General features: G+C 45.7%; 1 protein-coding gene across 4 annotated transcripts in view; it reads left to right on the forward strand.

Annotated features, from left to right (window-relative positions):
* Positions 1-545: 545 nt before the first annotated feature.
* ctdp1 (CTD (carboxy-terminal domain, RNA polymerase II, polypeptide A) phosphatase, subunit 1) overlaps positions 546-12,112 on the forward strand; it is a 53,156-nt gene continuing 41,589 nt past the window's right edge. For 2 of the 4 annotated variants that reach the window (XM_076011849.1, XM_076011852.1), the window contains exons 1-8: positions 551-1,372; positions 2,948-3,031; positions 3,685-3,778; positions 4,076-4,204; positions 4,917-5,067; positions 6,282-6,372; positions 6,786-6,952; positions 9,906-10,868. In XM_076011849.1, coding sequence (XP_075867964.1) covers positions 1,068-1,372; positions 2,948-3,031; positions 3,685-3,778; positions 4,076-4,204; positions 4,917-5,067; positions 6,282-6,372; positions 6,786-6,952; positions 9,906-10,868 — 1,984 coding nt within the window. In that variant the 5' untranslated portion in view covers positions 551-1,067. Of the gene's footprint in view, positions 1,373-2,947; positions 3,032-3,684; positions 3,779-4,075; positions 4,205-4,916; positions 5,068-6,281; positions 6,373-6,785; positions 6,953-9,905; positions 10,869-12,112 lie in introns of all 4 variants that reach the window. The other 2 variants (XM_076011850.1, XM_076011851.1) reach the window with 2 other exon arrangements.

Raw genomic sequence — 12,112 nt, forward strand, 5'->3', positions numbered from 1 at the left:
TAACTCCGCCCTCAAATATAAGAACGGTCTTAATCAAAATAAATGCATTATCATCTTGTTGCAATCTCTGGGAGGAGGAACACAAACGGTCGTTTTTTCTTCATTACCATACACCTTACACCGCTTAATACACGCGTTATTCGCTTATGTTGGTTGACTTTTAAAGCTATTCCTCAGCCTTCATTAATTATCCAGAGCCTCTCGTCACTGGCTGCAGTGCAACAGGCTGTGGAGTTGCGCCACAGTAAATAATGTTCGTCGTGGAAAACAGCTGTCACTGGTGGCACATGAAACATCACCGTAGTATCATTTATATCTTACATCATCTTGCATCAGCATTGTCGTCTCATTGTCGTTGAGCACGTAGCACTGCTTTGTGTATGCATTACTTATACTTTTAGATATGATTGTTGTTGTTGTTATCAGTATTTAATAACGATTGTTTTGAACAATGATTGACAAGTTTGTGTTTAGAAACATTGAAAATTTAGTATAATACAATTTTAAAAAGTGATCTGTTTTTCAAGTTCATTGACGTCACTGCGCACAATATCAAACAAGTTGGATTTTGCTAATGCCGGAAGCACAGGTTGACTTTCACAGTAAAGCTTTTGTTGTTTTCACGGAAACGGGCGCAAAAACATGGGTTGGTGTCTCACACAAGCAGCCCAACACATCACTGAGCGAACGGGTGACTTTTACCTTATTTTTCCCCTTCAGGACTGGATTTGTGGATCGAATAACACGCCTCGTCAAGGCTTTTATTTTGAAGCCTCGGCCGTGAACGTTTCCCCACCTTACACGCAAAGCGTGCCGTACCACCGGAAGTTGTACGACCTGCGTCGCTGCAGTGTTGCGCTTTCCTGTTTACGGGCGGGAAGAGCGAACGTAGAGGACTGTGGAGGTTTCGTGGGTTTAAATCGGCAGGACGCTTTCTTTAATGCTCTCGGCTATCCATGTTCTCAACACTTTGAATGCTTTGAACGGAGCATTGCGAGATCTTGCGCTTGCTTTTTTGTTGTTAAAGGTGTGCCGTCGCAAAACGGATTTCTGAGCGCCAGAGACAGATGGAGGATCCTCCTGCTGCAGCAGATTCTGGCGGCGGAGCGGCGGTGGTGGCGGGGGAGGGCCCCGCGGTGCAGGTGGCGGATATCTGCAGGCCGTCCGGAGCTCTCCCCATTCGGCTACTGGAGTGGAAAGTCAAGCCGGGCTCGCTCATCAACGTGGACTCTGTGCTGGCCATGTGCGCCCCGATATCTCAGGAGGAGAAGGGGGGCGATGTTGCCCGTCTACCAGAGAAGAAGTTGAAATCGGACCGTGCTGGAGTCGTGAAGGAGCTGTGCTGTCAACTTGGACAAGTAATACCCCCGGGGTAAGTCACTCTGCTTTCCTACGACTAATATGTAACAGCCGGTTGCGAACAAACTCTGCTCCCAGAGAGACTGCGGGCACAATGTCAACTGTTGTTTTCGTTCCGCTTTGCTTAAGCCAGCGCTGAGTGCCCTGGCAGAGTAGCGTTAGCCTTAGCTGAGCTAGCGAGCTAACGTGGCTACGGTGACATGCTACCGCGAGATTTATTTCCCTAGGAGCAAATAGGGATAACCACGCCACGAACTATTTTGATTGGTCCCTGCAACGTCTCTTCTTCTTCTGTTATGGTATCGTGCGGATTTCCCATCGAGTATGCTACGTGCACCACCATCGGGCACCGAGGGAAAATGAATCACCTAGTAGGTCATTTAAGGTACATCATTTAGAATGACGATTGAATATCACCTGCTGACACAAGCAACCAACTTGTGTTGTCAATACTGAAAGCGGTCAGGAAGCGGAGACTTTGAAAGTCCACTTTTGTATGTTTGGATTACGCATATAATAGATGTGGTATGTGATATATAGCCTAAGAAATCTAGGGATATATAATTCAACTATTTGCATATCACCTTTCACTGCATGGAATGCAGCTCCAAGTGCTTTACAGACTGTAACAGGAAAAAGTACAAATTATTTACAAAGCAGAACAGCACATTAAGAGCGGCGCTGAAATTTAAGAACCAGAGTGAAGAAATGGCTCTGGAGCTGTGTTTCATGTTATCCACAGACATGACATATTCAAAGTAAACTGTTGCCTATAGCGCGTATAGCGCGGATAATCAATATAATAATATATCCTTCAGTCACCAACGCTGGCGCGCTCGAGATAGAGGCGAGAGACTGGGCAACGACCAATCAAATGAGTACGGGGCGTGGTTATCCCTGTTTTCTCCTAGGGAAAGAAATCTCGCTGACATGCTACCTCTCGTTAGCTCGTCTGCTAACGGGCAACGAGCACCAAGAAATAACGCGTCTCACGTCAAGTCACCCCAAATAAACAAGTTTGCCTTTGAGGCGCACGCTTTCAAAATAAAAGATCACACCTCCTTCGCGTGGTCCCTGGAGTTAAAAGAGCGTTCATTTCAAACGGAACCCTGTCGTCAATTAGCGTTTAAAGCTCCATAAACTAGAAATCGTTTGCCGCCACCTCTCGAACTGTTGCCTTCAGGTGCTCCTTGTAAATATTGTGAGATTTACACTACCAGTCAAAAGAAAACACGTTAAATAACTCAAAATATGCTTGTTATGAAAGTTGGCTATTTTGAATAATTTAAATATAAAACGCGTTTGAGTTATTTTACACTTGTTTAAATGATACCGTAACTTGTCATTTCCATGCACAATCACGATATTTGTCAGTTGTCGTCTGCACCTAAATGGTTCGCAGAATGAGACTCAGACAGAGCTATTAAGTCCACTGGCAGTCAAGGGTCTCTATCGTGATATTTAGATTTGGTTTATCAGCAATATTTAAACGTTGCTTTGTCACTCACTTACTTACTTACTTACTGACTTACTTCATTTATTTATTCAAATTCTGCTACAATGATGGTTTCCTTTTGCCTTTCTCCAGGGGTGTCATCATCAGAATTGAAGAATGCAGCCATCCAATAGTAATGAAGGGTCTGTGCGCAGAATGTGGCCAGGACCTGACCCAGTAAGGAAACGCTACCTCAATCACCTTCCATCCATTCTCCCTTCATAGTTGATATGTTTACGTATCTCCACTCATTACGGAGCATTTGAGACAGTTTTGCGCATTGGCACGGACCAGTGGGCAAAGGAATGAAATAAAACTTTCATTAAACACAAGACAGCAGCTTATTATCTGGTGGTTATAAAGAAATGATGCTCTCTCTTGTACTTTAATTTGTTTATTTGTTGCTAGTATCCACCAGAGGGCACCAACCATCAAATAAAGAGAGTTGGCTCCAGCTCAAGTCATATGTTGGGTCTTATGTTTTAAAAATATTCCTGAGAACATCTTTTAAACAATTTGGGCCTGCATATTATCATTATTACTGCATTGTTATAGCATAGTACACTGAAATCATTTTTGCATTCCGTTTGATACATGGTGCCAATGCTGACTGTCAGTTCGTAAATAATTTCCCCCGTCAGCCACAAGTGCTCCTGAAATCAGACCGGTAAAGGTTGCGCCGCCTGTTGCCTGTTTGTGTTTTGCGAAAGCTGCCGCTCTCTCGCCTCTCACAACAAGTTCAAGGACCGGAGAGATGATGCACACATGGCACCCAAAACTCCCACTCTTCCTCTTTCTCCTCCTCCCCTTCTCCACCCCTCACCTCTCAGGCTGCAGAGCGCCAACGGGAACCAGCAGACTCCCATCTCCACAGCAACAGTCTCTATGGTGCACAGCGTTCCAGAGCTGATGGTCAGCTCCGAGGTGAGTCTCGAAAAATGAGAGACCAGGAAGACGTGGCTAAGAGAGTATTACACACTTGAAGGTCATCTTGCACGTTGCACGTTTTTGTGCTTTTATAAATTATTGCATTTGCAGAAAAACACACAGAGATTTATCAAGATGCCTGTTTTTCTTTTACTCTCTCAGTGAAGCACTTCATATTCTGCTGTTGTTCAATGCCATATGTGAACTCTTGCATTTTGGATTGACATAACACATGGGTTGATCTTTTTCTTTTTCTTTTTTAAATTCAATTCCCCCATGTGTTCACTTGGACAGCAAGCGGAGCAGCTGGGCAGAGAAGACCAGCAGAGGCTCCACCGCAACAAAAAGCTTGTCCTCATGGTGGACCTGGATCAGACGCTGATCCACACCACTGAGCAGCACTGCCAGCGCATGTCCAATAAGGTAGTCCTTTTCTACCAGACTGGCAGCGACCTCCCAATCTATTATTTATTACCTGCATTTCAAGTCCTTTAACAAAAAAAAAAAACACATCCGTGTGTGTCCTTTGAAGTACCTCTCATGTTTTACTGCCTCTCTTGATAGTGACTTTTATAGCTGACTTTTTATTGTTTAACCACAGACAACATAGATGTCCTGATGTGGCTTCTTCCTGCACAGTCATTGGCTATGCACTGTGACTTTAATTTACCCTGTAGGCTGCCTTTCCAAGCAAGGAATACTAGTACATTTGTGTTGGCTATAGCTGCATTTCCATGATAGTTTTTTGCAAAAATAAAAACGTGTAAATGTGAAATGTTTTTCCATGGCAAGGCTAAAGGCAGAACTTGTGTAATATTCTTGGTAGGACTGATTCTGATCCTGAGATGGGAAAACTAGAATCATGAAGTTCAGAGTTTCTGGACTCTTTATTCTGGAGTCAGGGTGGCGTTCGGATAACGAAGCTTACTAAAAACTTGGGAAAAAAAGTTGACCTCCAAGCTCTACCAACACCATAGGTAGGTACTGTATTTGGAACAACGTCGTCTTTGACCAGTAACAAAAACAAAAGAAGACCAAGAATTTGGTTTAGTTTTTATGAGTTTGACGGCACTGCTGGGTAGGTTTGAGACTTCCACCAACGGTTGACACTCTCCTCCCACGCCTTCCCCCGCAGGGCATTTTCCACTTCCAGCTGGGCCGAGGGGAGCCCATGCTGCACACGCGACTGCGCCCGCACTGCAAGGAGTTCCTGGAGAAGATCGCCAAACTCTACGAACTGCACGTCTTCACCTTCGGGAGCCGCCTTTATGCACACACCATCGCCGGTAAGCCAATCATTATTCTAATAGATTAAAGAAATGAATTCAAAACTTTCTCTGTATGATTGCTATTTTTTTTTTTTTAGATGTCTAGATCGTTTTTTGGGGGGATAAATTAGATCTGATTGTTTGCTCAATGTTCCGACAATGAGTGCACTGCCCCACTGTGTCCACAAGGGGGAAGTGTTTGCTCACGTTGTGGGTTTGCCAGCGTCATCAGCGGCACTAAATTATAATTATGCCTTTCTTTTTTCCTTTTTTTTTTTACACCAGCGAACGTTTCGCAGACATCCAAGACAATAACTCTCCCTCCATTCTAATCGCTGGCAGCATTCAGATGCCGTTCGATCCCCCTCATATGAACGATATCTCAGCTGATGACTGGAGGCTGACTTATGGTATAGTTTATACGGCGCAGGTCGTGTTTTTATTGGCCGCGTTTCAGTATGCGAGCTGCGGGGTCTTTCGTCATACAGTATATAATGTCAGCAGCCCCGGTCCTGGACTGTCAGACCTCCGTATGATGAATGTTTAATGCCTTCTCAATTGGATTTTACTCCCTTGCCCCCCTGATGCAAGAGGGGTTGGCACAGGCTGCGCAGCCGTTCTCGGCCTGTTGGCGCCTCCTCCTTTGTTGTTGCGGGAGACTCTGGCACTGCTGTCGACTCTGCCCCCGGTCCAAGATTTCAGCAAACTGTTCTCATCACTTCGGGCGGAACAAAATGTCACCATTTCCAGGATTTGACAGGAGAGCGCTGATTAAGTTTGCAAGCGCGTTTACATCCGGAGGCGTTTACACACGCGTTGGTCGGTTGGGTGGTCGGGAGACGGCATGTTCTGATTAAGTCCATGACCGAACCTTCCATCCCATCTTAAGAAAGGAACTCATTTTCACTGATGCATTGTCTTTCCACTTGGGCATTGAAATGACACGACTTTCATCCTCAGCACTGACCAGTAGACAACGCTGCTACACTGCAATACCACGCTAATATAACCGGAAACTAGGACGTGTGTTGCAAAGTGTGGAAAAAATACGGTTAAAGTAAAATAAGCAGCAAAAAGTTGGATGGGAATATTGCACGTCTGCACTGCAAGATGACACCATATCACTGTGAAATGGACTCTTCCGTAAATGTCATCCCAAAGCGGAGCGTCACAAATTTGTTGTGAGCAGTTTTATGTGCGTTTTCTTGACATTTTCTCATCTTTTCCGGAAGGCTTCCTGGATCCTGAAAAGAAGCTCTTCTCTCATCGGATCCTCTCCCGAGACGAGTGCATCGACCCCTTCTCGAAAACAGGAAACCTTAGGTGAGAAACGTGTTATACTGCCGTCATCGCACCTTCGATTAGAATAGAATAGAATAGAATGCCTTTGTATTTCCCACGTTGGGGAAGTTGGCATAATTACAGCAACAGTATAGTGCAAAGAGAAGGAAAAAAATGACATTAATTAAAAAAAATGAATGAAATAAAATATTTATCGAGTAAGAAAGGAAAACATGATATTTGCATTCTATGGACATTTGGATTATTTACATTTGGAAATAAATATTATTGGAAAACATGCGCTTTTACAGTCTCCAGGAGCCACGATACAGATGAGAAACCGAACTGACGTGATTGTAACAGCCGGGAACTCCCGCCCGCCACAGCAGCTCAGCAGCTCAGCAGCTCAGCTCGTGTTTTGTGACCCCCACACCCTCCACCCCTCCACCCCGCAGGAACCTTTTCCCCTGCGGCGACTCGATGGTCTGCATCATAGACGACCGCGAGGACGTGTGGAAGTTTGCGCCCAACCTCATCACTGTGAAGAAATACATCTACTTCCAGGGCACCGGGGACATCAACGCCCCCCCTGGGTCGCGCGAAGCTCAGACGGAAAGGAAAGGTACGGAAAGGAAAGAACGCTCGACCGTCGGCCAGTTTATGCAACGCTGAGGGGTGGACTGAAGAACACACTGGGGGGGGTTGTGTATCTCTCTCCTCCGCCCTGTTTTATTTCCCTGACAGGACTTTTAGGGTAAATTTAACACTTCGGCTCAGCGGAGTTCAGTCTGTCGTCGGCACTCGCAGCGTCGCTGGATGTTGCTGTGCTTGCTGGAATCTTATCAGTAACACACGGTGCATTAAGAGTGAGGAAATGTGCGCGTTTATATATATATATATATATATATATATAAAACCCGTCACGTGAAGCCGTTTAATAGAATGTAAGGTAATTGCTCTTCTGCATCGCGGCTGCGAACGCCCACTCCGTGTCTCCACAGCGGTGGAATAAAGTTTTTGGACACCTCGCGCGCCTGTGACGTGCCGCATTGCGCTAAGAATCAAGCCTTAAGTCTCCCAAGTGCAGTTTATTTTAGCGCAGTCACCAACAATTACCCACACGCTGTGCATTGCGCTGTTCCGCGCAGCACACAACGGGATGTTTCAGCAAGATGACACATTGCAACACATCCAGAGCACAGGAACAACAAGAGTTTTCTTATTTTGTCTCATTAGCGAGAAGCAATAAAGTTATCTCCTTGCAGCCAAATGTTCTAAAATACACAAAAATATCTGAAAAATATTCAATGACAATAATTGGGACCAAGTAAAACTTTAAGGGAGACTTTCTTTCTCCACTACTCTATATCTCATGTCTGTGCCATTTAAAAGTGTGGCGTCCAATTTTGACTTCTGCTGAACCAAGCGTTTCTGACTTTCATATATCATCACTATAGATTATCCTTAAATTAAAATGCTGTCAGGTATCTGCAGAGTCCCATTTTCTAATAAATCTATTTTACATGTAAACTGCCCACAAGGAATTTTGGCTGGAGTTTTATGCTACTTTGCCCAATGAATTTTGCCAATCTTTGTATCCTAAGGAGCCATCGGATACTAATGAAATGACAGAAACCTCAATCGGACCCCCCATAATAATCCAGCTTTAGCCAGTGACCCTCTAAATCAGTGGTTCTCAACTGGTGGAGTCTCTGGACTTACATTTTTTTCCTTATAATGAAGTCACAACCCAAATTTATTCCACTCTCTATCATGTCTAGTTAATAAATTATTGAAATAATTGAATTGGATTGAATTGAATTGAATTGAATTGTGCGTCCTGCAAACTAAATGCTCGACATTTTCTCTATCGATATATGTATTTTTTTTAAAAACAAAAAACAAAAGACCCAATCAAAACAGCTCCGTGACTCACTTTTGGGTCGCGACCCACCAGTTGAGTAACGATGCCCCGAGTGTGTTCGTTGAAATAAAAATAGAGGGTCATTCTTTGATTGAACTTCATTTGAATCAACGGCATCTGTCAGCATGGCGGCTTGATCATCAACAGGGTCCCGGCGCTCCGACCTCACCGTGCCCCCCCCCCCAGAGGAGTCCTCGCGACGCCTTCCTTACAATCACATCCGTCTCATTATCAGAGCAGGAAATAAGCTGCTCGCAGGCTGCTGGCATGCGTCCTGGGGGACCGCCACGGGGCCCCTCACCCCATTTACACCTACTCACAGCCTGTCACATCAATTAATGATGGCTCTCGGGTGTACGCGTCCCATGTCACAACAGCTGCCGGGCCCCAACAGCAGCCCCTCCTGTTGGCTTTGCTCTAATTGCCAACATAAAAACAAGTGTTATTTATTTTGAATGTTCTCTTCAATTTGGCCATTGCGCAGTGGAGCCTGTGATGTGAATGAGTTTTCAAAAGCGACTTAAGATTAGAAACTTTTTTTTTTGTAGAATTGCAAAAACTAAATGAAATTCTATTTTAAATCTGATGCACATTCAGATTCACTCTCCTTTGTTTCTGAACGAATTCCAGTGAGTTATTTATTTTGAATGTTCTCTTCAATTTGGCCATTGCGCAGTGGAGCCTGTGATGTGAATGAGTTTTCAAAAGCGACTTAAGATTAGAAACTTTTTTTTTTGTAGAATTGCAAAAACTAAATGAAATTCTATTTTAAATCTGATGCACATTCAGATTCACTCTCCTTTGTTTCTGAACGAATTCCAGTGAGTTATTTTAAAGGGGGTCCTTGCAATAGTAATATTTTTAAAAGTCCAGAAAGACTAATTTCGCTGCGTCTGAAACTTCATGATGGCATCTAAATTAGAGAGTGACACCACACCTTCTTTGTGTGTATGTGTGTTCCTGGTTTTATTGGAGGTGGAGGGCAGGCAGTCACACAGTCATACTAATGAATATATACTACTACTAGTACTACTACTACTGTTCCTACCTGGCTTTGAGTAGCGTAATAATCTGTGTATCATTTGTTTTTCCCGATAAAACCAAAGCCTATAAAATGAAATGAAATGGTTTTTCTCATTGTTAATTTCGCGCTCAATTGGAAATGGACAGAACAGGTAATGAGCAGCAGGTGTTTACGTCTTCAGCATCACCTTGTCTGATGAGCACAAACGTGTTCATTTTTGCGATCCCGGATGCTGTCTCGCGCATGCGTAACGGAACAAACAAACACTCGCCTCAAATCGAAGGACCCAAATGGGATAATCGCCCGTTATCCAATCCAAGCAAAATTAGGAATCCGACAAATTAGTTATCCATTTTTTTCATTTTAGTTGTTGGTTGAGACATTGAAAACAAAAAAAAAAGAGTAGATTTTTTTATTTATTTTTTTGGTTTGGTTTTACTTTCCAACATGAATGAACGAATGATTCACGGATTCGTAACCCCCAATTACGTAGCATCTAGCTGCGAATCAGCGTCACAAACATCGGAAACAACATTTTGATCATTCTAATCAGCATTCGATCAGCTGTGTAATTTTGCCGTACAAACTCTTGAATTCGCATCTGACGGCTTTGTCTCGCCCCGGCAGGAGGCCCGTCGAGTGGGTCGGCGGAGAGCACAGACGCGGCCGCGGCGCCTTGCGGCAGCGGCGGCAGTGACGAGCAGAACAACGGGCCCAGGAAAAAGCCAAAAGACTCCAACGGTTCCAAAAACGAGGAGTGCGCAACTCCCCAGTCTTCTCAGGGAGCGACGACCAACGAAGTGACGCCAGCCGCCGCGCTGGCGGCAGTCGAGGGCGATTCGGGGCAAAAGGAAGAGTCGAGTCGGGCGGAATCGGGCGCGGAGTCGAGGGAAACCCGGGCGGACGACGTCGAGGGAGAGGACAGCTGCAGGACGCGGGAGGGCGAGAATTCGTCGGCGCCGGGCCGCGAGTCCAACAACTTTGACTTTGACCTGTCCAGCGACAGCGACAACGACTCGGCCGCAGACAAGCCCCCCTCGTCGGAGAGCGAAAGCGAAGGCAGGCGGGACGAAGCCGCGACGGCGGCAAATCAGAACGACGCGAAAGACCCTCTGGGGGTCCTGCTGCCGGACCCCGAGCTGGGAAACGGCTGCCCGGACAGGAGGGAGCCGGAGACAGAGTCCCAGAACAGCGAGCAGTCGGGGGTGACGACGGGCGAGGAGCTGCTGGACCAGAGCATGGAGGACGACGAGGAGGAGGAAGAGGAGGACGTGGACCACGACGACCACCTCATCTACCTGGAGGAGGTGCTGGAGAGGATCCACGGCGAGTACTACAGCCGCTACCAGGCCTACCTGAGCGATGAGGCGCGAGGCTCGCCCGACATCCGCAGGATCGTCCCCGAGCTGAAGGGCAAGACGCTGGAGGGCACCCGCGTCGTGTTCAGCGGCCTCTACCCCACCAACTACCCCATGGAGAGGACGCGCGAGTTCTACCACGCCAAGGCGCTCGGCGCCAAGGTCGGGAGGGGCCTCCTCCTCAGCCCCAAGGACCCCGGCAGGACCACACACCTCATCGCCGCCAGAGCCGGTAGGTTTAAAACAACAACAACAAAAAAAAACACACCCAAAGTGTGTTTCGGCCGTGCATGCTGGTTTAGAACGGCGGTTCTCAAGTGGTGGAGTCTCAGGACCCCCCCCCCCCTGTGATGAAGTCGCGAGCCAAATTTATTCCACAGAAATCCAAACGCTGGCCCACTTTCTTTTTGAATTTAATTGTGTGTCTTGCAAAATAAATGCCAAATATTTTCTCTCTTTCTCCGTATGTACACTACCAGTCAAAAGTTTGCACACACTATCTAATGCAATGTTTCTTTAGTACTTTCCACATTTTACAGTATATACATACTGAAGACATCAAAAATATGAGAAAGATATCTGTAAGTATGCAGCAAAGACAGACACGTTATTTAACTCTAAATATGCTTTTTATTAAAGGTGGCTATTTTGAAGAATTTAAATATAAAGCGTGATCTCTCTGATATCCACACACATTTATACGCTGTATTACGTAAGGGTATTGCTGCCATACTACAAAAAAAAGGGGCTCAGTATGAAAGAAAAGTTTCACGTTTTTACGTGACATTTCACATTCAGAGTACAAGGTCTAGAAGAATTTACAACTTTCAAGTTATGAACAGTGAACGAGCAAATCATTTGCATTTGTTTGTGTGTGCCTTTGATAAACACACAAAAAAATCACTGGCAAATATTTAAGGCATTAATTCGGATAGAATCTGGCCAAAAAACTTATTTTTTTTTTACACACATTGTGTGTGTGTGTGTGTGTGTGTGTGTGTGTGTGTGTGACCAGATGTACGTCAGCATATCGATGTTCAGAAAACGTATATATTCAACGCTTGGTTTGAGTTCCTCATGCACGCCCCCCCCCCCCCCCCCCCCCCCCACCCCCGACCACACACCCTGTGTATTCTCTGCGGGATTCAGGTCAGGCGGGTTTTCCGGCCAATCGAGCTCTGTAATACCGGGCTCAGGTTCAGCAATCGTCCCCCTGCAGCTTTGGACCTCGCTGCTGCAGAAAGGAACCCTCAGCGTACAGCGCTCTGAAAAATCACCCTGTGGTGACCCCGAGTCCGAGAGAGAAACTCATAGAGAAGCAACGGATGACACGCTGCCCCAAATCACTGCTGATTGCGGAAAAGTCACATTGGACTTGGATCAACTTTTTGTTCACTCTTCCTCAAGGTTCAGGGATCTTCATTGAACTTCTGTAGCTTGACGTCCTTGTGGACAAAACCGGTGGGTGTCTTCTGG

The sequence above is a fragment of the Nelusetta ayraudi genome, unplaced genomic scaffold (assembly GCF_046127955.1).
Source record: "Nelusetta ayraudi isolate G7.1 ecotype Tasmania unplaced genomic scaffold, CSIRO-AGI_Nayr_v1 ptg000135l, whole genome shotgun sequence".
NCBI classification, from domain to species: Eukaryota; Metazoa; Chordata; class Actinopteri; order Tetraodontiformes; family Monacanthidae; genus Nelusetta; species Nelusetta ayraudi.